The sequence below is a fragment of the Ascaphus truei genome, chromosome 2 (assembly GCF_040206685.1).
Source record: "Ascaphus truei isolate aAscTru1 chromosome 2, aAscTru1.hap1, whole genome shotgun sequence".
In the NCBI taxonomy this organism is placed as follows: Eukaryota; Metazoa; Chordata; class Amphibia; order Anura; family Ascaphidae; genus Ascaphus; species Ascaphus truei.
In genome coordinates, this window is record NC_134484.1 from 466,142,731 (window position 1) to 466,168,988 (window position 26,258).

At 51.4% G+C, this 26,258-nt stretch overlaps 1 protein-coding gene across 2 annotated transcripts in view; it reads left to right on the plus strand.

Annotated features, from left to right (window-relative positions):
* PTPN23 (protein tyrosine phosphatase non-receptor type 23) overlaps window positions 1–26,258 on the plus strand; it is a 53,623-nt gene that overhangs the window by 21,279 nt on the left and 6,086 nt on the right. For both annotated transcript variants that reach the window (XM_075588131.1, XM_075588132.1), the window contains 16 exons: window positions 689–736; window positions 1,553–1,609; window positions 2,752–2,810; window positions 3,734–3,813; window positions 5,942–6,056; window positions 6,721–6,786; window positions 9,366–9,511; window positions 14,294–14,605; window positions 15,507–15,661; window positions 16,307–16,458; window positions 18,676–18,855; window positions 19,201–21,658; window positions 22,122–22,306; window positions 23,013–23,117; window positions 23,704–23,842; window positions 26,061–26,180. In XM_075588131.1, the coding sequence (XP_075444246.1) occupies window positions 689–736; window positions 1,553–1,609; window positions 2,752–2,810; window positions 3,734–3,813; window positions 5,942–6,056; window positions 6,721–6,786; window positions 9,366–9,511; window positions 14,294–14,605; window positions 15,507–15,661; window positions 16,307–16,458; window positions 18,676–18,855; window positions 19,201–21,658; window positions 22,122–22,306; window positions 23,013–23,117; window positions 23,704–23,842; window positions 26,061–26,180 (4,377 nt within the window). The remainder of the gene's footprint in view (window positions 1–688; window positions 737–1,552; window positions 1,610–2,751; window positions 2,811–3,733; window positions 3,814–5,941; window positions 6,057–6,720; window positions 6,787–9,365; window positions 9,512–14,293; window positions 14,606–15,506; window positions 15,662–16,306; window positions 16,459–18,675; window positions 18,856–19,200; window positions 21,659–22,121; window positions 22,307–23,012; window positions 23,118–23,703; window positions 23,843–26,060; window positions 26,181–26,258) is intronic.

The following is a 26,258-nucleotide window of genomic DNA, read 5'->3' on the forward strand; positions in this document are numbered from 1 at the left end:
CCTGCTGGTGGGGAACTCGCGTGTGGCCGCCCGCGCCACCGAGCGCAGCGGGACCGAGGCCTAATAATGCAGCAGCTGCTACTTCCACATTGAAACTAATGTGATTCAGCTCTTAAGAACCCTATGGGAACCAGCGACCCAAGAGGTCCTTCTGGGGCCGAATCCCGTTAGCTTCAATTTTACAGGGACTATAAGATACTGGTGTTCCTGGGTTTTCCGTGCCATGACGTATGGTGTGTACAAAAAAGGGCCGCCTTACGTCATTGTCCGGTTCCTCATTTTTAAGGGGATGTGCTACATTAAAGGGGGTGGGTTGGTCCGCCCGGGCACATCCGGAACAGAAGCTGCGTCATGTGATCGCTCTGAACATTGGTCACGTGATGCAGAATTGCCGGAGGGTCCGTGGCCCCGACCCTCTGACAATGAAGGGGGTTAAACGGCCATCCGATTGGAAGCCACAGCTGATGGCGTTGCTTCTTCCTATTGTGTCATGGGATTTGGCTTTTCCTGGAGGGAGCACCTGGTAATGCCACCCCGTAACTGACTCGGAAACCGCAGGGTCCCTGCAGCCGAAATTAACGGGGTTCGGCTCCGGAGCACCCCGTGATTCCCATACCTGTTAGCTTTATGAGGCAGATAATTAATGTATTCCTCCATTTATATGATGGCTGTATCTCTGTCCCCACAGCTGCACATGGGAAAGCAAGCGGAGGAACAGCAGAAGTACGGCGAGCAGGTGAGTGCAAAGTGTGCCGCGACGCCAGCGTTTCCTCCTCCTGATCGGCCGTCCCCACCCGGGATTTAAAACTACGTGCGCGCTGCTCTTTTTGAAACTGCTGCTCCCCCGAGACCAGCTTCCTGTATCTGCGAGCCCTTTCCTGCCATGCTATTGCCCCAGGTGCCAGAAAGAGGTTGTGATGAGCACATGGGGGAGCACGAGCCTGTCCCTTCCCGCTGCTAGATTTCACGACTAGTTTTTATTTTAGTTCTGTCGCCCGCTGAGGATCTGTGGGGTCTGCGAAGGCCGCAAAACCAATGCCAAAAAGCCACCACATTTATCCAAATCAACGGGGTTGCTTTTACCGTCGATTTTTAAATGGGGTGCAACTCTTTTCTGCTGGTTTTGCAGCCAGGAGACTGTAGTGAATAACCCCCTCCGTCGGTGTCGCGTCATGTAAAGTGTGAGCCCTCTGGCCTAGGAGCTCATGGGAGGCTGGGCTCGGCAAAACTGGTTTTCCGGAGGGACTCGATCGGAATAAAACGATGTAAAAGGCCAAAGGAGTATTGTAATGGGCTTGTTGGATGCCTTTAAAGCGGTTTAAATCGGTATACATTTTCCCCTTCGCTTAAGTGAGTTTCAGGGTGAGGCCTTGCTTGTGGTTGCAGTAAAATTAGCAGGAGCAGGCTGTCCCAGGTCCGCCCGAGGCCCTCGTCTGGATGGATTTGGTCCCCAGGGGGCGTGTTAGGGTTCTTTGCTAGGGTGAGAGGGTTGTACAGATGAACATGTACCCTCCCAGGTGTTCGCTCTGCTGATGCGGGTTTGCATCTACAGGTTGCCTACTTGCAGAGCGCTTTAGACAAACTCGGCGAAGCCATCAAACAGTCAAAGGTAAGACCTGACTTCCCTCCTTCATCTAAGCTGCAGATTTAATGTGGATCAACACTGGTTTTTATGAGACCGGTCTGATCATCTTCACACATACAGGCATTCATCATCTCCGCAAGCAAGGACACACACACACACACTTTATTTAGATTAAAAGCAATTGGCACTGCTTGCGTATTTTGGGAGGGGGTGTGTGCCCCGTGGTAAGTCCTTATTCACATTAAATGATCAGACCGCCCAATCAAACAAATACAGAATAATCGGGCACATGGGATGTAGTGTTTCACGGCGCCTGTATGTAGCATTGTATTTACACACAGGTAGCGCCTGCAAAGTACTCTGCGCTTTACCGCACTGCAACACAAGGTAAATAAATTGCACACAGTGGTGATAAGCGTAGCAGATAAATGACGACAAGGCAAAGGGAGGAGGCTCTGCCCCGAAGAGCTTAAACTCCAAGTGAATTGTAATAACTATTTGCAGGTTTCTACATCCATTGTATTTACATATGTAGATTTTATTTTAATTTTTTTAAAGCGAGACATTGCTCATTTGCATGTCATTACCCAGAATCCCATGCTGCAGGGGAAACACTGTAAGAGAATATGGGGAAAAGCCGGGCTGCAGACAGGTCTGAGACGTGGATTATGTGCTCACAAGGGATGTTTTTATTTTCTGGAACTGTACGGCGGAAGGTTTTTTACTCACCATCACTTTGTGCCTGGTTTATACAGGCATACCCCGCATTAACGTACGCAATGGGACCGGAGCATGTATGTAAAGTGAAAATGTACTTAAAATGAAGCACGACCTTTTTCCCACTTATCGATGCATGTACTGTACTGCAATAGTCATATACGTGCATACCTGATGTAAATAACACATGTGTAACAGCCTCTATAGTCTCCCCGCTTGCGCACAGCTTCGGTACAGGTAGGGAGCTGGTATTCCTGTTCAGGATATGCTGACAGGCGCATGCGCGAGCTGCCGTTTGCCTATTGGGCGATATGTCCTTACTCGCGAGTGTCCTTAAAGTGAGTGTCCTTAAAGCGGGGTATGCCTGTGTATATTTTGCTGTGCGCGCGCTCTTGTATTTCCTGTAACTATTGATCCCAAGTCCCGTGGCTGAATGTCTCCCCTCCCAGGGTCAGCCAACGACGGTACAAGACGCCTTGCGGTTTACCATGGACGTGATCGGTGGGAAGTAAGTAATCCCCCCTGCTGGTTCCCGAGCCGGCGGCACAGCCAGCAAAGGGGTTACAGGGCAGGGGCGGCACCTCCACTCCTCAAGGGGCCACCAACAGGTCAGGTTTTAAGGATATCCCAGCTTCAACACGGGGGGCTGAAGTCTTTGACTGAATCACCTATGCTGAAGCAGGGATATCCTGAAAACCTGACCTGTTGGTGGCCCTTGAGGACTGGAGTTGCCCACCCCTGAGCTAACCCATTGAGTGCAAGGACACACTAACTGAAACTTACATTGATTTTGTTTTAATTGTGTTTAAAAAAAAAAAAAAGGATTTATTTTTAGTGAGTCCTTTGAAATTCTATGGGGCGTATTAAAGATGGCCGTCATTGTGATTTCTCCAATAACTGTAATTACCCTCCCCACTGCAGCTTTAGGAACGTTAGCTTTCTTTTCTCGTGTATATATATTGTGGAGGAAGGGCCCGGGTCTTCGAATGAGCCTCTGGGCCACCTGTGCTGAAGCAGGGATATCCTGAAAACCTGACTGGTTGGGGGAGGGCGGTGCACAAACTGGGGCCGCTAGATTTTTTTTGGGGGGGGGGGGGCAGTTATAGAGGTCCCGCGCTCTTCCTCCCCCTCACCCCCACCCCCAGGCATTTAAATGAAATATTTGCAGAACATTGTGTAAGGGGTCGCCCAGGTTTCACCCCCTAATGTCTGTTACATTTTTTTTTTTTTGGTCAAAACAGACAATTGCCACTTTGTTTCCTTGGCTATGGAAACCCCTGAGAACCTGTAGGGCAGACACTGCTCTCTTCCGGGGATAATCAAGTCCTCCCAATATAATCTGCATCAAACATCTCCCGTCTCAAACCCAGCGTGTTATTCTGGTTTAACATCACCCAGGAATGGTAGTCACTCCATGTTTTCTGTTTGCAGGTCCAATTCAGCCAAAAAAGACAATGATTTCATTTACCACGAATCCGTTCCCGCGCTGGACACGCTGCAGGCAGTGAAAGGTGGGCGAGGACTCAATGTCCTGTTCTTCAGCAGCATCTCCTGCGATTTCTCTTCTTTAGACCTGTCTAACCATCCTTCTGTGCAAATGTTTATCTATATTCCTTTAATAACAGTATCTCCCTCTGAGGGGGGCTCGGCAGGACCCGGTGGCGGTCACCCCGCTGTTTCTAGCGCTACTCCTGTTTAGTAAGAGAACGAGAGGCCACTTTCAGGGCTTAAAGCCGCATTGCATTAAAAAAAAAGCTGCCCCCCCCCTATAAGGGAAGTAGGGGGTCTCTGGAGCTGTACCGCGTTGATATCCACTCCGGAGACCCCCTGCTCCCGGACATACTGTGCTCCATGGAGGCTCAACCCCCCCAGGTAACCCGGGCTAATAGTAAACTGCGACGGCTGATGTCGCGACTTCCTGCTGGCTCCCGTCCCGCGGGAGACAAGCCCCCATATTGTTCACCCAGCCGGGGCTGCCCCCCGCAGCACCTCAGAGGGTAAGGATCGCGGGACGCCGAGGTGTCTCCGGAGCTGAAATTATCATTGTTCCCACCACCACAAACAGAACCTCCCAGTGTTGTCCAAAACACTCGCGTTGGGAACACTCGAGCTTCTCCTTTGGTGCAAAGTTTAAATGAAACGTCCTACAATCTCGCAGAGCTTGAAATGAAACCTGATTTAAATACTTAAACCAGTCTGATCTCAATGGCTGCGATTTGACCCCTGAATAGCAGTCCCCGCAGCTCCATTTTTATTTCCCCTTTCAATTACTTTTAAAATTATTTTTGTATGTTACCTGAACTTGGGGGGGCACCCGCAGAGCTGATCCATGGTGTCTCTTCCCCCCCTTTTGCCTCCCCACCCCCTATCTCTGGGACCCCAAGTATTCTTTGTAAACGAAGTGTCAGCCGGCGGTCAGGAGAGCGCGGATCATTTCCGGGGACCCCCGTGGTTCAGGTTACTGTGAGAAAATAAAAACCTAATAATAATTGGGAGATTTGCTACATCTAACTGTTGGTTCATTTTTGGGGACGACACCTTTTTGTTTGAGAGGCGGCACGGGGGTTAGTATTTAATATTAACGTACTCTTGCTGGCCCATGGTTTGTCTTATTGGCAAAATGAGCCGCTGCCCCCAAATCGTTTCCAATCGAATTCTTGGTGTCTGAGGCACAGGGAGATAAATCTGTTTTGCCATGGCGCCTGGATTTCAACCAGGATTCTTCAGCCGGTTATCCGGAGATCCCACGGGCTTTCCGGAGATCCCACGGGCTTTCCGGAGATCCCACGGGCTTTCCGGAGATCCCACGGGCTTTCCGGAGTTCCCACGGGCTTTCCGGAGATCCCAGCGATCACACGGGCTTCCCGGAGACTAAATGTAGTCATTTTTCTGCTTTTCCCCCCCCCCCCTTTCTTTTGAGCACCCGGTTATCACTTATAACTTGTTGTATTTAAAGCAGATTATTAAATGTTATACTATAATGTATATATATATATATATAAAGGCTGGAGGGCGGCAGCTCAGGGGGAAATGGGAGCAACTACTTGTTCATGGAAAGAGTGGTGGATTCATGGACATGCCCCCCAGCAGAGGTGGTGGGTAATACACAAAGGGAATTGAGAAGCGCTTGGCGCAGACGCCAGGTTAGTCTGGGTATAAAAGGAAGCCGCGGGCCTGTTTTAAAACGATAAGCATTTCACTTTGTGGAATATATTAACTGGGTCATTGATCCAAGACTGCCTTCCCTGACTTAGAGCAGGGGGCTCCACTCTAGTCCTCAAGACCCCTCTCCTGTCCCTGTCCCCCCCCCCCCCCACCCCTGCAAACAGATCAGGTTTTTATACGTGTAGGCATGGGGGGCTCAACTCTGGTCCTCAAGCCCCCCCAACAGGTCAGATTTTGAGCCACCTGTGCAGGAGCTGGGATATTCTGAAAACCTGACCTGTTTGGGGGGGTCTGGAGGATAGGATTTGAGCGCCCCTGGCTTGGAAGACCCAAGGTAACGGTTACTTCTGCCGGTGACGCTTGAACTGGGTTAAGCTATAAAGATGGGCAGCAATAGACGGAAATTGTGGTTTGATTTAATCTCTGCTTGCCCTGTGTTGGTCACCAACCTCGCCCCTTATTTCTTGCTCCCAGGGGCCCCTCTGGTTAAGGCGCTCCCGGTGAACCCCACAGATCCTGCAGTGACCGGACCCGATATCTTTTCTAAGCTGGTCCCGATGGCGGCCCACGAGGCCTCCTCGCTGTACAGGTGTGTGCCGACGGCTGCAGGAGCTCCAGTACGGACGGGGGACGGGAAATGTACGGGCATCATTCATACTCTTGGGCAGGGGTGCGCAAACTTCTTAAGCTGTGCCCCCCCCTGCCCGGGAGCCAAAGCGGTCTGTGTAAAAACAGCGGTTTTCCTCTGAGACGCCCTCCTCGGAGTTTAACGAATAGTCCCTTCTGCGTGGGGGGCTGGTTCTCCGCGTTAGGACCAGTCTCCTGCAGTTTGTACCAGTTGCACATTAAGCGTACCATGAGTTCATCTTGGCCTTCCCCTCTCCGTGACGCTCAGGAGAGTTGCCTATAGAAGAATGGTGCCTCAACATAGAAGAACCGAGATGGGGACTGCTCCAGTAATATAGCAGTATATCTTCTTGTGTAACATTATAGATTTGTGTATATGAATCTCCCTCTCCCCCACCCCACCCCCATACTGTGATTTCTTCGCAGCAAAGCCCCTGAAGTATTTCCCCAGTAAAGTGTGTGTGTGATTAAGCAGTGGGAGGGCAAAAATAAAACCGTGATTGTTGGCTGTTTAACGTGGCGGTGAAAGGGTTCAATGGGATTTAACACTTGTGCTGCCAGAGCGGAGTGATTATTTGGGCTGTAATGTATTATTCTCAGACTCCCGTGTTGTTTTCCCCCCCCAGCGAGGAGAAAGCCAAACTGCTGCGGGATATCATGTCTCAGATCGAAGCCAAGAACGAAGTGCTGGAGTAGGTTTGATTTCCCTTCATTGGGTTTGCTGGGGACGGGGCGGGAAATGGTGCGTTGCATGGCACCAGAGAGATGAATGCCAGCGATCCTTTAGCTTCCCCTGATGACACAATCTATTCCAACCGGAGCAATCGGCCACATAGCAGCCGATTTTGTGGTTCCTAAGAGATGGTTTCATAGTTTCCCAGGTTCTCAAAAAGCTGCGTGCATTATATGAACAATAAAAAGGACACATTTTTTGTCCCGGTCCCTTGGTGAGCTGCTCGGGTCTAACAATGGCTCCTACTTTCACCCCTGGGTAACCCGAAAACAAAAAGTGGCATTACTAGGCAGCACTGGGTGTTTGAGAAGCAAAAGGGTCTGACTGTGCAAAAAAGTTACAGCGTTTGAGGGTATTTGGCTCCAATGTCCGTTCCTGGGCAGGGTGGGGACATGCTTGGCTTCTACCTGGGTGTCGGGGTGGGTACGTAACATTTCGGGCCGGGAGGCCCCTTCAGACTGGAAACCGCAGCAGAATAAGCGCTGTGGAGCAGTTACATTTTATGCACGACAAACTACCATGATATATGGTAAAGAAATCCCACCAAGATCTGCAGAAACTCGGTACTGCCATTGTCGGAGTATTATTAAAAGTACTAGTTTACCGCAGATAAAGTAAAATCCTCACAGTGGTGTGGTAAATAAGGATCATATGGATATATGCATTATGAATAGCACATAAGCAAGTATGAATCCCAATGATTCAAAGCAAAGCCTCCAAACCAGAAAATAACTATATTAAATTCCGTGTCTATTCATAATGCATATATCCCTATGATCCTTATTTACCACACCACTGTGAGGATTTCACTTTATCTGCTATGTATATACTTAATTTCATTGTGTAATATTAAGATGCATTAAAATGTTGTTATTTTTGGTTTGATACGGCTGATTCTCCAGTCACTAGCCTGCTGACACACACTCTCCCTGTGGGGTCACTGCAGTCCTGTTACTGCTTATATATGTATCGAGCGCAGAATTTGGGTTTCTTTCATCCTTCTTCGGATCATTACCTAGATAGTTTTTGTCACTATCCCCACCTGCACCTACTTTTTATTTCCCATCACCGTACATATAGATTTAGGATTTCTATGGGTGAGCGGTTCTATTTTTCTTTATAAAAAGTAGTCACCAAGCAAGATATAACAATGCTTAACTATTCTGATGAGAACTGATCTAAATTGGCAATATCAAAGAGCCACTTAAATCCCAAATGATCTCCGCAGTGAGGGGGTCTGTGCTGTTTGTCTATATTGGATTGAGACGTCTTTTGCACTTGAAAAAATACCCTTTGTTACTTTGCAAACTCTGGGCGCTGCCGGGTGGTGCTGCCGCCGGGTGGTGCTGCCGCCGGGTGGTGCTGCCGCCGGGTGGTGCTGCCGCCGGGTGGTGCTGCCGCCGGGTGGTGCTGCCGCCGGGTGGCGCTGCTTTTTGCAAAGATTTTACAGTCTAAAGGTGGAAAACTAAATTCCAGAAAACACAATAAAAACAACCCTAAATACTGCTTTGGGTAGGTATTTACCTATTGACAGTGTTCGACAAACCTATACATTTGCACGCCCCGGGCGAGTGGATTTAACATCGTGGCGAGCTACTATTGGCCCAAGCAGCACACGTGTGGTACTAGGTGGCGAGTAGATTTTTTTTGTTGGGCGAGTAGATTTTTTGGTGATTTGTCGACCACTGTATATTGGGATGGTTCTCTCAGGCCCTTTTGCACTGTCTGCTACCTAATGCCTCCTACCTGTGTATATATACGCGTACACGGCCTCGCTTATCTCACTTTCTTTTGGTTTGTCACAATTGTTCTCTCTTTCTGTTCTTTGCTTACTTTTTGTGTACAGGCCTCTCAAAATGATTTAGCGTTTCACATAACTCCGTAAATGAGATTGAGAAGCCATATATCCATGTTGAATAGCCACTTGTTTGTTTACCATGTCCTCCTTTTGCTTATCTGGGCCTTTCTCCCCGCGCCGCTGGGCCTCTCTCCCCGCGCCGCTGGGCCTCTCTCCCCGCGCCGCTGGGCCTCTCTCCCCGCGCCGCTGGGCCTCTCTCCCCGCGCCGCTGGGCCTCTCTCCCCGCGCCGCTGGGCCTCTCTCCCCGCGACGCTGGGCCTCTCTCCCCGCGCCGCTGGGCCTCTCTCCCCGCGCCGCTGGGCCTCTCTCCCCGCGCCGCTGGGCCTCTCTCCCCGCGCCGCTGGGCCTCTCTCCCCGCGCCGCTGGGCCTCTGTCCCCGCGCCGCTGGGCCTGTCTCCCCGCGCCGCTGGGCCTGTCTCCCCGCGCCGCTGGGCCTGTCTCCCCGCGCCGCTGGGCCTGTCTCCCCGCGCCGCTGGGCCTGTCTCCCCGCGCCGCTGGGCCTGTCTCCCCGCGCCGCTGGGCCTGTCTCCCCGCGCCGCTGGGCCTGTCTCCCCGCGCCGCTGGGCCTGTCTCCCCGCGCCGCTGGGCCTGTCTCCCCGCGCCGCTGGGCCTGTCTCCCCGCGCCGCTGGGCCTCTGTCCCCGCTGGGCCTGTCTGCCTCTCACTCTCTCCTCTCCTCAGTCAGTTCACAGACTCCTTGCAGCTGGACCCGGACACCGTGGATAACCTGGATCTGTACAGTCACATCCCTCCAGCCCTGATGGAGAAGTGCGCAGCGCTGAGCGTGCGGCCGGACACTGTAAAGAGCCTGGTTCAGTCCATGCAGGGTGAGCGGTGCCACGCCCCTGCCACGCCCCTGCCACTCAGCCCAGGCCTAGATCTGCGTTCCTCCCGTGGTTTCCACCACGTGTTTAAGTGCATAGTTTGCTGAGTAATTACAGAAGTGGGTGTTTTCCGGCAATACGTTGCTCGGTCCCGCTTTCTGCCCCGTTTAGTCATTCTGAGGGTATTTTTGCTGCAGCACAAGTAAATCTGTTTCTATCTGTGAAGAACATTTCTTCTCCAACTCTACGCGCTACGCGCACTCTGACTGAGTACCAAAGATCCACGGTGCAGGGGCGGCTCCGTGAGTGTTGGGGTGCAGGGGCGGCTCAGTGAGTGTTGGGATGCAGGAGCGGCTCAGTGAGTGTTGGGATGGAGCGGCTCAGTGAGTGTTGGGGTGAAGGAGCGGCTCAGTGAGTGTTGGGGTGAAGGAGCGGCTCAGTGAGTGTTGGGGTGAAGGAGCGGCTCAGTGAGTGTTGGGGTGAAGGAGCGGCTCAGTGAGTGTTGGGGTGAAGGAGCGGCTCAGTGAGTGTTGGGGTGAAGGAGCGGCTCAGTGAGTGTTGGGGTGAAGGAGCGGCTCAGTGAGTGTTGGGGTGAAGGAGCGGCTCAGTGAGTGTTGGGGTGCAGGAGCGGCTCAGTGAGTGTTGGGGTGCAGGAGCGGCTCAGTGAGTGTTGGGATGAAGGAGAGGCTCAGTGAGTGTTGGGATGCAGGGGCGGCTCAGTGAGTGTTGGGATGCAGGGGCGGCTCAGTGAGTGTTGGGATGCAGGGGCGGCTCAGTGAGTGTTGGGGTGAAGGAGCGGCTCAGTGAGTGTTGGGGTGAAGGAGCGGCTCAGTGAGTGTTGGGGTGCAGGAGCGGCTCAGTGAGTGTTGGGATGCAGGGGCGGCTCAGTGAGTGTTGGGGTGAAGGAGCGGCTCAGTGAGTGTTGGGGTGAAGGAGCGGCTCAGTGAGTGTTGGGGTGCAGGAGCGGCTCAGTGAGTGTTGGGGTGCAGGAGCGGCTCAGTGAGTGTTGGGATGCAGGAGCGGCTCAGTGAGTGTTGGGGTGCAGGAGCGGCTCAGTGAGTGTTGGGATGCAGGGGCGGCTCAGTGAGTGTTGGGGTGAAGGGGCGGCTCAGTGAGTGTTGGAATGCAGGAGCGGCTCAGTGAGTGTTGGGATGCAGGAGCGGCTCAGTGAGTGTTGGGATGCAGGAGCGGCTCAGTGAGTGTTGGGATGCAGGAGCGGCTCAGTGAGTGTTGGGGTGAAGGAGCGGCTCAGTGAGTGTTGGGATGCAGGAGCGGCTCAGTGAGTGTTGGGATGCAGGAGCGGCTCAGTGAGTGTTGGGATGCAGGAGCGGCTCAGTGAGTGTTGGGGTGCAGGAGCGGCTCAGTGAGTGTTGGGGTGAAGGAGCGGCTCAGTGAGTGTTGGGGTGCAGGAGCGGCTCAGTGAGTGTTGGGGTGAAGGAGCGGCTCAGTGAGTGTTGGGATGGAGAGGCTCAGTGATTGTTGGGATGGAGAGGCTCAGTGAGTGTTGGGATGAAGGAGCGGCTCAGTGAGTGTTGGGGTGAAGGAGCGGCTCAGTGAGTGTTGGGGTGAAGGAGCGGCTCAGTGAGTGTTGGGGTGAAGGAGCGGCTCAGTGAGTGTTGGGATGCAGGAGCGGCTCAGTGAGTGTTGGGATGCAGGAGCGGCTCAGTGAGTGTTGGGATGCAGGAGCGGCTCAGTGAGTGTTGGGATGAAGGAGAGGCTCAGTGAGTGTTGGGATGCAGGGGCGGCTCAGTGAGTGTTGGGATGCAGGGGCGGCTCAGTGAGTGTTGGGATGCAGGGGCGGCTCAGTGAGTGTTGGGGTGAAGGAGCGGCTCAGTGAGTGTTGGGGTGAAGGAGCGGCTCAGTGAGTGTTGGGGTGCAGGAGCGGCTCAGTGAGTGTTGGGATGCAGGGGCGGCTCAGTGAGTGTTGGGGTGAAGGAGCGGCTCAGTGAGTGTTGGGGTGAAGGAGCGGCTCAGTGAGTGTTGGGGTGCAGGAGCGGCTCAGTGAGTGTTGGGGTGCAGGAGCGGCTCAGTGAGTGTTGGGATGCAGGAGCGGCTCAGTGAGTGTTGGGGTGCAGGAGCGGCTCAGTGAGTGTTGGGATGCAGGGGCGGCTCAGTGAGTGTTGGGGTGAAGGGGCGGCTCAGTGAGTGTTGGAATGCAGGAGCGGCTCAGTGAGTGTTGGGATGCAGGAGCGGCTCAGTGAGTGTTGGGATGCAGGAGCGGCTCAGTGAGTGTTGGGATGCAGGAGCGGCTCAGTGAGTGTTGGGGTGAAGGAGCGGCTCAGTGAGTGTTGGGATGCAGGAGCGGCTCAGTGAGTGTTGGGATGCAGGAGCGGCTCAGTGAGTGTTGGGATGCAGGAGCGGCTCAGTGAGTGTTGGGGTGCAGGAGCGGCTCAGTGAGTGTTGGGGTGAAGGAGCGGCTCAGTGAGTGTTGGGGTGCAGGAGCGGCTCAGTGAGTGTTGGGGTGAAGGAGCGGCTCAGTGAGTGTTGGGATGGAGAGGCTCAGTGATTGTTGGGATGGAGAGGCTCAGTGAGTGTTGGGATGAAGGAGCGGCTCAGTGAGTGTTGGGGTGAAGGAGCGGCTCAGTGAGTGTTGGGGTGAAGGAGCGGCTCAGTGAGTGTTGGGGTGAAGGAGCGGCTCAGTGAGTGTTGGGATGCAGGAGCGGCTCAGTGAGTGTTGGGATGCAGGAGCGGCTCAGTGAGTGTTGGGATGCAGGAGCGGCTCAGTGAGTGTTGGGATGGAGAGGCTCAGTGAGTGTTGGGATGCAGGAGCGGCTCAGTGAGTGTTGGGGTGAAGGAGCGTCTCAGTGAGTGTTGGGATGCAGGAGCGGCTCAGTGAGTGTTGGGATGGAGCGGCTCAGTGAGTGTTGGGATGCAGGAGCGGCTCAGTGAGTGTTGGGATGGAGCGGCTCAGTGAGTGTTGGGATGGAGAGGCTCAGTGAGTGTTGGGATGAAGGAGCGGCTCAGTGAGTGTTGGGATGCAGGAGCGGCTCAGTGAGTGTTGGAGTGAAGGAGCGGCTCAGTGAGTGTTGGGGTGCAGGAGCGGCTCAGTGAGTGTTGGGATGCAGGAGCGGCTCAGTGAGTGTTGGGGTGAAGGAGCGGCTCAGTGAGTGTTGGGATGCAGGAGCGGCTCAGTGAGTGTTGGGGTGCAGGAGCGGCTCAGTGAGTGTTGGGATGGAGCGGCTCAGTGAGTGTTGGGATGGAGCGGCTCAGTGAGTGTTGGGATGCAGGAGCGGCTCAGTGAGTGTTGGGATGGAGAGGCTCAGTGAGTGTTGGGATGAAGGAGCGGCTCAGTGAGTGTTGGGATGCAGGAGCGGCTCAGTGAGTGTTGGGATGCAGGAGCGGCTCAGTGAGTGTTGGGATGCAGGAGCGGCTCAGTGAGTGTTGGGATGCAGGAGCGGCTCAGTGAGTGTTGGGATGCAGGAGTGGCTCAGTGAGTGTTGGGATGCAGGAGCGGCTCAGTGAGTGTTGGGGTGAAGGAGAGGCTCAGTGAGTGTTGGGATGAAGGAGCGGCTCAGTGAGTGTTGGGATGAAGGAGCGGCTCAGTGAGTGTTGGGATGCAGGAGCGGCTCAGTGAGTGTTGGGATGCAGGAGCGGCTCAGTGAGGGTTGGGATGCAGGAGCGGCTCAGTGAGGGTTGGGATGCAGGAGCGGCTCAGTGAGTGTTGGGGTGAAGGAGCGGCTCAGTGAGTGTTGGGATGCAGGAGCGGCTCAGTGAGTGTTGGGATGGAGCGACTCAGTGAGTGTTGGGATGGAGCGACTCAGTGAGTGTTGGGATGGAGCGACTCAGTGAGTGTTGGGATGAAGCGGCTCAGTGAGTGTTGGGATGGAGCGGCTCAGTGAGTGTTGGGATGGAGCGGCTCTGTGAGTGTTGGTGAAGGGGCGGCTCGGTGACTGTTGGGGTGAAGGGGCGGCTCTGTGACTGTTGGGGTGAAGGGGCGGCTCTGTGACTGTTGGGGTGAAGGGGCGTCTCTGTGACTGTTGGGGTGAAGGGGCGGCTCTGTGAGTGTTGGGGTGAAGGAGTGGCTCAGTGAGTGTTGGGGTGATGGGGCGGCTCGGTGGGTGAAGGGGCGTCTCTGTGACTGTTGGGGTGAAGGGGCGTCTCTGTGACTGTTGGGGTGAAGGGGCGTCTCTGTGACTGTTGGGGTGAAGGGGCGGCTCTGTGAGTGTTGGGGTGAAGGAGTGGCTCAGTGAGTGTTGGGGTGATGGGGCGGCTCTGTGAGTGTTGGGGTGAAGGGGCGGCTCAGTGAGTGTTGGGGTGAAGGGGCGGCTCAGTGAGTGTTGGGGTGAAGGGGCAGCTCTGTGAGTGTTGGGGTGAAGGAGCGGCTCAGTGAGTAAAGACACGGACTGATAACAAGGACACTGAGTGTGAATCAGGGGAACCTGGTTCAATTCCCGGTGTCGGCTCCTTGTGACCTCGGGCAAGTCACTTTACCTCCCTGTGCCTCAGGCACCACAAAATAGATTGTAAGCTCTGCGGGGCAAAAATTCTATGTAAAGCGCTGCTTACACTGTCGGCTCTATACAAGAAATATATTAATGTCCGTCCTGCAAACCATTAAAATGACTTTGGGTAAAAATCCTGTTCCCCGAATTGCGGAGGTGGAAGGTTTCCCCAAAGCTTCCCTTGCACTGGTTAAGCCGTATAAATGACTGGGCTAAAAGATGTTTCCGTGTTCTCCTCACTGCGAGGAAAACCTTGGCATGGTGCTCTAACCTGTGCGGCAGGCTCGTCCGGCAGCGAAGAGGTTAATCTATCCATCTCTCCTCCTGTCTCCTGTCTTGGCAGTGCTGTCCGGTGTGTTCACCGACGTGGAGGCCTCTCTGAAGGACATTAAGGACCTGCTGGACGAAGACGAGAGGCAGGAGCTGAAGCTTGCGGAGGAGGTCGGGAAGCAGGCGGCCTCCCCCTCCTCCGGCTCCCCCTCCGTGGTGGAGGTGACCAAAGAATGGGCCAAATATATGGAGGTGCACGAGAAGGCTAGCTTCACCAACACAGAGCTGCACAAGGCCATGAATCTGCACATCAGCAACCTGCGGCTGCTCAACGGGCCCCTGGAGCAGCTGCACCACGCCCTGCCCTCACTCAGCCTGACGGAAGGTGAGCCTCTCCGCACCAGCAGGGCGCCTGGAGGGGGTTTGTGTTGGGTCAGGGTTGGCCAATTTAAGTCTGTAAAATCCAGGTTTTAAGGATATCCCTGCTTCAGCACAGGTGCATCAGTCATTCTGACTGAGCCAATGATTGAGCAATCCTGTGCTGGAGCAGGGATATCCTTAAAAACCTGGCCTTTTGGTGGCCCTTGGGGCTGGAGTTGGCCATCCCTGTTCGGTTTTTAAGGCGTGTACAGTACCATCTCAAGTCCGGACACGTTTACTCATTCACACCTTTAATAGTGTCTATAGCTTCACAGAAGAGGGGAGAATTGGTCAACATTGGGCCAAGTGGTGTGTGTGGGTGTGTGGGTGTGTGGGTGTGTGGGTGTGTGGGTGTGTGTGTGGGTGTGTGTGTGGGTGTGTGGGTGTGTGGGTGTGTGTGTGGGTGTGTGTGTGTGTGTGTGTGTGTGTGTGTGTGTGTGTGTGTGTGTACACCGTATATTTAGATTTGTCAAGATTTTATGTGTAACTGCAAATAAACATTTGTAATTGCATACATATAATAGGTAATTTAAGGGTCTTGAATCGTTCTTCTTATCATACCACCCCATGAACTTGACCATGCACTGTAACCATCCGGTGAGTCTTTTGTCCAATTAAAACGATACTTCTGTACGCTGCCACCAGCCGTGTGAGATGTGTGAGATGTGTGAGATGTGTGAGATGTGTGAGATGTGTGAGACGTGTGAGACGTGTGAGACGTGTGAGACGTGTGAGACGTGTGAGACGTGTGAGACGTGTGAGACGTGTGAGACGTGTGAGACGTGTGAGACGTGTGAGACGTGTGAGACGTGTGAGACGTGTGTGCAGCGATGTGACCGGACAGCTGCTGTGCTTCCCCTCTGCAGATGACAAGGCCGTTCTGCAGAACCTGAAACGCATCCTGAGCAAAGTGCAAGAGATGAGGGAGCAGCGCCTTTCGCTGGAGCAGCAACTCCGTGACGCCATCCAAAAGGATGACATCACCACCTCGCTGGTCACCACGGACCGATCCGAGATGAAGGTGAGAGGTGGCCCGGCTCCCGTCTGTTAATCAGCACAGCATGGAAGTGCTCCGAATCTTCTCTATATGTGTAATTCACAAGTGCGCGACCTTCCTACGCCCTGAATCTCCGACATGTTTTCTCCCTGCTCATGTCATTTATTGATGGCAAATGCTCCGGAAGTCTTACAAACGACTTATTACAATTTAGAAGAGGCACATAACCACTGTTACATTCTACAGATCATTTGTCCAAAATTCGGATCACTTATATTATATCCTTCATTGGTGGTGGGTGAGTGGGTGAGATAGTGAGTGGGTGGGTGAGTGAGGTAGTGAGTGGGTGAGTGAGGTAGTGAGTGGGTGGGTGGGTGAGTGAGGTAATGAGTGGGGTAGTGTGAGTGGGGTAGGCAGTGAGTGGGGTAGGCAGTGAGTGGGGTAGGCAGTGAGTGGGGTAGGCAGTGAGTGGGGTAGGCAGTGAGTGGGGTAGGCAGTGAGTGAGGTGAGTGAGGTGAGTGAGTGTGGGATATTGCAGGCACCTGGCAACGTAGGGGTTCATTATTAGACAATGGTACATATACAACCTGACTGATGCAGTTGCAATCCTCATCTGACTGCATAAAGTCTTCGTTTGTGAAGGTTGTGTGACACTGCTCCTCCTTCCAGAAACTCTTTGCTGAGCAGCTGAAGAAGTATGCCCAGCTGAAGGTGTACATTGACCAGAACCTGTCCGCTCAGGAGAACATCCTGAAGGCTCTGACGGACGCCAATGTCAAGTACGCCCCCGTGAGGAAGGTTCTCACCGAGTCGGAGCAGAAGTGAGTCTCCCAGATTTACGGCTTTAAACCAATTGACGTGGTTATGCCAAAGGGGGTTAGAGGAAAGGAGATTTCTATTGCAAAGGGAAGGGCTCTTTGCAATAAGGGTATTTACTACCCATTGGGACTAAAGGCAGATGCTTTTTTGCCTTATGACACATAATTGTTGAACATTTCGCTGGGGTATTTTTTATTTGCCTTTATCTTGATCAATACAACTATGTACAGCTTTACCGATTTGAACGTGATGCAGCATCTATATATTACATGTATATGCGCACACATGCACGCACGGTCCTTGCTATCTGTCGAGTGGATTATACGACTCGTCGTAATGTATTCCGCTGTTTTATTGTTTGTATGCGCTGGTTTTATTCCGCTGAATGCCTCGTTGGAACAGATTATCCGCCGCAGATTAACATTGGATTCGCGGTTTGCGGGACGGATTCCATCGGATAACCGAAGACCGCCTGTATTTATAATCACAGCTTTAGAAATCTCTGTAGCATGTCCCTAATACCTGATCCTTCCTGAATCTGTCTTAATGCTGCAATTATTTCCGTCCACGGCTGCTCCCGTATTGAGCTGTCAAAGCGTAGAAATAAAATCAATGAGTGAAAGGGTTAAAAAAGTAACAACATGAGTTTATCTGCACCATGGCACAATTGGGAGACAAGAATTCCAACAAGGAACTCAGGCCTCTGAAAACATATTGCTTGGTATCACATTTTTATACATTTCAAAATGAGTAATACACCCCTTAAGGGGGCTGGCTTAGAGATAAATAATATGATGACATGTAAAAATATATATTGGTTGATACATAAATATGCTTTACATTGCTATATTCTTATCCTATATACCATATATGTGGGCCGCCCTTAACCTTGTGACATAAGGGAGTTACTGTGTCCAGCCCTGTGTGTGACTGTATCTGTCAGATAACAGAACCTAAGGTCAGCAGAATTATCTAAGGCAGGAAAAACCTTTTACGAATGTAATTTCAATTCTTGCATGCCTTGTAGGAATTACACAAGGGCGAGTTACATCTCGGAGCGATACTCTGCAGAATCAAACATTCACAATTCATACACGAATAAACGGATTGGCATACATACAAACAAACACTCAAAATGGCGGTAAGGCCAAAATGGAGGTGATGATAGCCACACACATTATCTCAGTCTTCACAGAGCCCTTCGAGGTTACATTTGGAAGGCGATTAACAAGCTCTTGCACCATAGACCAATAATCCTGTGCTAGGGAGGATGCTCAATGCCTTAAACTTCTTTAGCTGCCACTATCTGTTACTAAGTGGGGCCGGGCTTTTAACACTGGAACAAAGGTTTTTTTTGTTTGCTCATAAGAACTTTTTGCCTCACCCGTGTCTTTAATTTTCTCCTTGTGTACGTTTGACCCTACCTAATTACCACATTTATTATATCTCCTTGTGTACGTTTGACCCTACCTAATTACCACATTTATTATATCTCCTTGTGTGTCTGTTCCAAGCATTTAGGAGTTTCATAACGATTACCTCTTGCGTTCCATAAATGCCCTGTCCTAGCAGCAGGCACGTATCTTATCATAGCTTCCTTTAGTAGTGATGAGTTAGGACAGGGGTGCTCAACTTAAGTCCTCAAGTCCCCCCCAACAGGTCAGGTTTTCAAGACATCACAGCTTCAACACGTGGCTCAATCGGAGGCTCAGTTGAAGACCCAGCGCATCTGAGCCACCTGTCTTGAAGCAGGGACTGATTGAGCCACCTGTGCTGCAGCAGGGACAGATTGAGCCACCCGTGTTAGAAGCGGAGTTGAGCACCCCTGGGGTTAGAAACCCTCCAGCAGAGACGTGGTTCATGAGATAGTGTTGGCCGCTATAAAACGTTTGTGACACCAGTCTATGCAGATGTAACGGTGTAAGGTCGGACACGCCACGTTACAAGATTAGCAAAGGGAGGAACATATACTCCCATGATCGGCATTTTGGTTTCGGGTTTGACACCTTTAACAGAATGCCGTGCTTGTCACACTCCACTTTGCAACATTTAACATACTGATGCCTTAAGGATCACGAGGAATTCCAGGGACTAAATAACCGTTTAGCTACCGTCGGTGTCCTACTTGTCCGGTTGCAGTTCCACAAGCCCCCGATTTTTAAGATCAGGGTTTGTACACAAAACCGTTTTGAACGTGTATATATCTCCCCTCCTCTCAGGTGGAACCACACTGTACAGACACTAATCTCTTCCTATGAAGCATACGAGGACCTGATGAAGAAATCCCAGGAGGGAAAGGATTTTTATGCTGACCTGGAAGGCAAAGTTGCCAAACTTCTTGATAAGGCTCGAGCTGCGTCCGACGCCTCCCAAGCCAGCAGGCAGCAGCTTCTGGAAAGGTCTGTTTGCGTTTTTGAGCTGCTGCAAGTTTGCGTTATTCTTGATGAATGTGAGGTTGGATCGGTCTCTTCTCCTTGGATGGTGTGAGCAAGGTCCAAATAAGTACATCACCAAAACCTGTTTTTCATGCATTGTAGGATAAGGCAGTGCCCCGTCTGCATTATTGCAGTTTAATGACTAAACCCCAATGTCTCATTGGCCTAAGATCATATGGAGTGGCAGGCCAAGTCTGTAAGTTTGTGTATTCAAGAATAACACTTTACCCCAGTGTACCGTCCCTTCTATCCCTTCTCAAATGTATTTGTACGTAGTCATGTCATTGACGAATGGCTGTGCCTTTACAGGGAAATGAAGAAGAAGCCGCCGCCTCGTCCGACAGCCCCTAAGCCAGCGCTGCAGAAGAAGCCTTCGGATGTGGGCCTGGAGAATATTCCTGCGGCAGATCTTGCAGACATGCAGCAGCAGTTCCCTTCCCTCTTCTATTCCGATCTGCCGGAAGAATTGAAGAGTCTGCCTCCTGAGGCCCTGGCTGCCCACTTTGACAGGCTGCCGGCAAATGCTCTTGGACCGTTTCCCGTGTATCCAGCAAACATGTATGATGCCTACAGAGGTAGGACAGCCGGAGATTCCATGCCAGGCCAACATGCAGTGCCTTTTAACCAGGTTCATTTTAATGCTGTGCCTAGGCACATGCCACAGTATGCACCTGGGGCTATTCCTGGTGGACCCTTCCCACCTGTTACATATAGCAGTAACCCCCAGGTGAGTGCTTCTTCTGGCGTACCATCGCAGTTTATGCATGCATCGGCTGTTCAGGCGAGAATGCCACCTCAAGCACCACCTAACTTTCCATCACAGAGTCCCCAAGTGTATCCAGGTGGCGCTATGATCCGAGGACCTGTTCACCCAAGCACAGCGTCTGCACCCATTCAGCCTGGGTACCCACCACCAAGAACATCCCCACAGCACATGCCAATGCCAATCTCTGGCGCAGCTCCCGTGGCACCTCAGTTTAAGCCTGCTGTTTCTGGGGTGGCGTTTGGAATGGGGCAGCAGGCCTGGTCCTCAGAAGGTTTGCCTGGTGTGATCAACACGTCAGCAGTGCGACCTTGGTTCCATGGTCCGGCACATGGTAGCAATGGAGAGCCACGGCCACATGGCATCCGTCCAGCAACCACCACAGTAGATAGTATACAAGGGCCAATTTCAAGCTACACAACTCCCAGGCTGCCAGGGCTGACCCAAGGAGGGACACCACTGAACAACCAGCCTATGAATCAACAGATGGCACCTGCTCATCCTCATAGCGGTTATTTGGGTCCACAAGTACACTCGGTAATGGGCCAGCCTGGTTCATTTCCTTATCCTCAAGGTGGAATGCAGCATTATGTTCAACCACCTCCACCATGTTTCCCACACGGTCAAGCTCCTCAAATGTTTCAGCCTCAAGGGCAAATCCCACCCAGATTGGACATGCAGGCAAGGCCTTTATCCATGCCTGGGCAACAACACTATGCACCTTCACAGCCTCAGTTTAACGCTCAAATGCAGCCACTTCACCCCCAGCAGCCTCCTGTTTATCAGCCACGGGGGCATCTGCCCGTGATGCAGCCTCAGCAGCATTTTCAGCACCAAAACCAGTTCCCTATACAGCATGGCATGCTGCCTCCTCAACCCACCCAACAGCAGGCTCTTCCCTCGCATTCTGCAACCCTGAACTTTCCTGGTGCTCTTCCCAGGGTATCTCCACAGCCAATCCAAACCATACCCCCTCCTTCGGTTCATCCGTCTCCACAAATGCACCCTCGCCCTGCAGCCCAAGGCATGCAGGCCCTACCTTCTGGATCAACCGCACAGATTGGATCATCTCAGCCCTTTGGGCCTCCGAGACACGCAGTTCCCCCTGCTAATGCTTTACCAAACCAGATGCCTGTAGGATCCCAAATGCCAATAGTAGGGTCCCAATCTGCTCCTTCCATACCCCACCATATACAACCTCCCAGCAGTCCTGCTATGAGCCAGTTACCAGGTACCGTGATAGTTTCAGGAGCTCCAACCACTCCATCACCAGCACCCTCCCCACAACCATCGTTGGTTGTGCAAGCTGCATCAGCTCTCCCACCTACTGTGCCTACATCTACAGCTATGCCACAAAGACCACCCCCTTCGCTGACGCCTGGAGCAACACCCTTAACCCAAGGATCCACTGAGGTGGTTTTTCAACGTCAGAGTTCCTCCACGGATGACCTCCTTTCATCGAGTCCAGAAAGCCAACACGGAGGTTCCAAGACCTCAGTTGGACAGCCACTTTTGCAGCCCACCAAGGCAGACTCAAAGGATGGGCAGAAACCCAAGGGGATCCAGCTGATCGAGAACGACCCTTATGAGAAGCCAGAGCACATCATGAGGCTGCTGTCAGAACTTGACCGCTTTCGTGTCGTGGTGGGAGTTCTGGAAAAACCAGTGCCTGGTGCTGCGACCCAACTAGACTCCATGTGGAAAGAGTTCCAGGATGTCCAAGAGAAGGAGGCCAGACACTTGTCCATAGCCATCGCCCGCTGCTACACCATGAAGAACCGGAATCAGGACTTCATGCCCTACGACAAGAACCGAATTGTCCTCCAGTCGGGGAAGGACGATTACATCAATGCCAGTAAGATCGAGGATCTCTCTTCGTACTGCCCGACAATCATCGCCACACAGGCCCCGCTTGTGGGCACAGCTTCCGACTTCTGGCTAATGATACATGAGCAGAAGGTCTCCTTAATTGTTATGCTGGTGTCTGAACTGGAGATGAAGAAGGTGAGAGACTTGAATATGTTTAGCTATGGTATTTTTAACTTTCTCAACATGAGTCTTGCTGATTACACATAGGAATCAGGCACATGTCTGTCTAGGTAAGGCTCTATTCCTATATTAATTTAGTGCCCATCTCTTTCTATTTCTAGAGGTCAGTTTAGCTCGTTGCTCTTGCTGTCTACATGAGAATTAGATACGTACCGCTTTCAATGTGTACATGAGAAACTAAGCACTTGGCTGTACCAGTAAATGAGCATAGAACCATGTCCCCCACGCATAATCTGCCACACTTAACTTTATGCCACTTATCGTCTGGCTTCTAAAAATTTGATGTCCGAATTGTATCCCTTTTTTCACCTGGTTTTTAAAGAACCGTTTGCATGCACAACAACTGATGTAGCTTTCCTTTGCCTGGGAGGTCGGCTTCCCGTGTTGCCTGTGTGTAAACCAGAGTTTATCTTTACAGCAAAAGGTGATGCGGTACTTCCCCATGGAGCGAGGACAGACGATGGTGCACGGGCACATCACGCTCACTCTGACAAGCCACAAGGTCACCGACACGCATGTGGAGAGAGTGGTGGCCCTGCAGTACAAAGACCAGAGCCTGAAGCGCTCCATCATTCACCTGCAGTTCACATCCTGGCCTGAGCTGTATGTGGATATGTTGGGGGTTTTGAGTTCAGGATCCATGGGATGGTGGGGGGGGACTCAGATTCTTGTAAGGGGAGGAATATAAGCGGTCAGCAGAGGGAGGGATACAGCCGCAAGCGGCGGAATGGGACGTTTCTCCACGGCTGTTTGGCCGTGACCATAACGCAGCCGGCAGACACTTCACGGGACACTTCGCCGCGATGTTCAGTCCGCCGCGCACCCGATTCAACAAGCCATGTCTGACGCACTGACAACTGTATGTTTAAATGTCCCACGCAGAACCACTACGCTGCCTAGACAGGCCGCCCGGACACACCATCTTTATATGTCCTGGCGGCAGAACACCGGCAGCGTTTTGGCCGCTGCGAAACGTCCCGTTCCGCCACTTGCTGCTGTATCCCTCCATCTGCTGCCAGTTTATATCCCTCCCCCGCGGCGAAACCACCGAGACAGTCAAGCGTCAGGTGTAAAAGGAGTATATAGGCAGGCTGATTCAAAGCCGAACCTGTCTCAATGATGGTTTTCGCTATGGTAGAGTCAGGCCTATAGGATATGCGGGGAGTGACGTACCCAGGAACAGATTCGTGGGGAAATGGAAGGAATATGAGTATACTATAAATGTGCGCAGGGAAGGGACATGGACAGTAGGTGTATTTGGGTACCGGATGTCTACAACATGCTACTAATTGTGTTGTTTTTTTTGTAGGGGTCTCCCAGATAGCAAAGGGAACCTTCTGCACTTCATCCAGGAGGTGCACAGTCACTACATACAGCAGCGGCCGCTGCATATGCCCATCGTGGTGCACTGCAGGTAAGGAATGTCGCCACTTCAGGAAGAGATGCTTAGAAAGGGCAAAGGAAGCCAATGAACACAGACTACTACATTCTGACTGCAACACCTCACTCCTTCACACTGCACAGGCTAGGAACAAAATACAGAGAGGGCAGCGTATGCAATAGATTTTCCCAGCATAGGTGTTGCGAGGTCTTGTGTACAGGGAGATGGAGATATGCCCGTGGAGCTGACATTCAGAGCCAAACTTGGTTCTCCCACTTCTGTCCTTCACGTTACCAGGAGATTGCCTGATTTGCATTTTCCCACCCACAATTCCTGCATTTTTCTGAACCCAGTTCAGATCCTGAACTCTGTTATAACGCCACTAAACTACTGTATGCCACTACGGTTATTTTTTTTTTTTTAAGGCTTTATTTTCTTGAATAGATCATTTAAAAAAAAAAATCACGAAAACTATAATAGGATAAAGCTGATTAAATAGATGTAGAATCCCCTAAAATTAGACACGGTGCTGTTATTTTTGTTGTTTTTTTTTTTTTTTTAATGGGCTTTGACAACCTGGCATAGAACGTCTATGTATGTGACCATCTCCTGCCCTTAGCTCCGGCGTGGGGAGGACGGGAGCATTGTGCCTCATGTACGCAGCCATGCAAGAGGTGGAGGCCGGCAATGGGATTCCCGACCTGGCAGAGCTCGTGAAGAAGATGAGGCAGCAGAGGAAGCACATGCTACAGGAGAAGGTAGGAGGGCAAATTCTGGCAATTCAAGTAGAAGTCCTCTCGTACTGTAACACGGTCTGCACTAGTGATGAGTATCGCGCCCCCAAGCCACATACAACCCCTTCAGCTCAACCGGTACTCCCCTTCAAACGCTACATTTGGTTTGTTAATGTTTTTATTAAGAGTCTTCTGAAATGTCGGAAGTTTTCTAGATCTGTAACACCTCTATTCCCGCAGCCCGTCCTCCCTTAGTATACCATCACTGGATCCCTTGAATAAAACAAGACGAGACTTGTGTATATTTTAACTGGAGCTTTATGACCCCACGGCAACCTTAACATGGCGGTCCTTACACATAGTGAGTGTTTTCTTATGTGCGCACATGCAAGATACAATCAATGAGGATGCTGTGCTATTGTCCCTTATATTGGTCCCAGTGTCCAATGTGGAAGCCACTTGGGCCGATATTATTGCCAGCTCTTACCTGGGAATGGCGTGTAGTGGCGTTGCAGGCCTGTTAAGGATGAAGTGTGTCTTATAAAGGATACTTGAAAGTTGTGGGAAAGGACCTCCCAGCTGTCTGTTATCCGGTTGTGCTTTAACAGCCCGGCCAGTATCTGTATCTCTCTTGCGCTGGGCTCTCATCTCTTTGTCTATGTAGGGAATGCGTTTCTGCTGCTGTCTCTCACTTTCTCGCTCTTTGACTAGCAGCCTCCTACAAGCCGCCCCTCTCATCTCTGCGAGAGTTAGGCTGTCTCTCAAGCCTCTCTGTCACCTGTGCTGTCTCTGTGCGCCTGTGACTGTCACTGTCTCTGTCTCAGACTGACAGTTTGTCTCCAGATACTATGTTTTTTTTTTTTTTTCCTTCTTATCCAATCCCATATCCCCTGTCATGTGTTGCCAGGCAGATCAGGGGCAGTAATACAAAAAGAATGTGCTTTAACAGCGCTAATTCCAATATACTAATGTAATATACAATGATAACAATAAAATAAATAAAAAATATATAGAAGGGCAGCCAGAAATGGACTGGTAGAACCAGCACCAGAAAGAGAACAACAAACACAAATACAGACCAGCGCCCACCATAATAATGCCCAGAGTCCAAGATAAAGTCCAATCTATGATGTGGTACGATCAGGTTCCATTCAGTAGATCCATGACATATGAAAAGATATAAAAAGAAAAAATCATCATAGTGTATAAAGTATTAACATAAAACAAAACTGACTAACAACAAGCAACATAGAACATGAAACACAGAAGCTGATGACATACAAAACTAATTTATTAAAGACAAGGAAGCCTGTTGCAGTGGAGCATCAGGGGTTAAAACCCAAAACCCTACTTACAACAGGGTCGGATAAAACACGCGTAGAACACCACACAAGGGCAGTAATGGGACGAAGATGCTCCTCTGCAAACACCTGCACAGGTGGGGAGTAGGCTTTGGTTCCCTACCACTGGTTTACACGAATGTGTTGTAACAAAGTACAGCAACATGTTGACGGGGGCTAGGCCAGGGGCGGCAAACGCCAGTCCTCAAAGGCCACCAACAGGTCAGGTTTTCAGGATATCCTGCTGCTGCACAAGTGGCTCATTCAGTTGCAAAAGCACGGATAGTCTTAACTTGACCTGTTGGTGGCCCTTAAGGACTGGAGTTGACCACCGACCACGAACAAAAGTAAGCAGGTCATTAACAGGTTAAAATGTAGGCGATCTGCATTTTCTTCTAAGAATCGGTGTAAGTATTTTGAAATAAACGATGTATTTTATCTTTTAGCTATTAATGGTCCCATGGTAAACACAATGCTTTGGGGGCATTTCCGACCTTCACCTAATCTATTCCGTGATGAGATCTTGTGTTGGTCCTAGAAAGGTAAAAAGGTCAATTGTCCAAATTTGTTTTTGGGATGATCGCCAAATAATGAAACTGCCATCGTTTGCAAAATTCGATACAATTGTGTGGCAGGAAGCATCCGATCTTCATGAAAAGGGTCAGCACTGAAACGCATGTAATATATACGGGGGTTCAATCTTTCAGAGGAAGCCAGTTACGTTACTTGGTTTTTTTCTCACAATAATTGTGTCCTGCCAAGTGGGACTGCTCCTTTACCTGGCATAAGGTAGTTTGCAATAAACAAATGCAGACCATATTTCCCCTATTAAATCCCAAATCGGCATGTGTATGCGAGCAAGGCTTCGTGTGCCTGACTCTCTCTTGATTTTTCTGATCTAGTTGCACCTGAAGTTCTGTTATGAAGCTGTGCTGAAGCACGCGGAGCAGGTTCTGCAGAGGCACGGAGTCTTCCCCACCCCCTCGTCCAGCAGCAAGCCTCAGAACAGCACGTCACAAAAGGTGAGAGCACCTCGCCACACTGTCCTACACGTGGGGAGTCTCCCACGGTCGGGAGGAAAGGGAGGATGGTGACTCGGA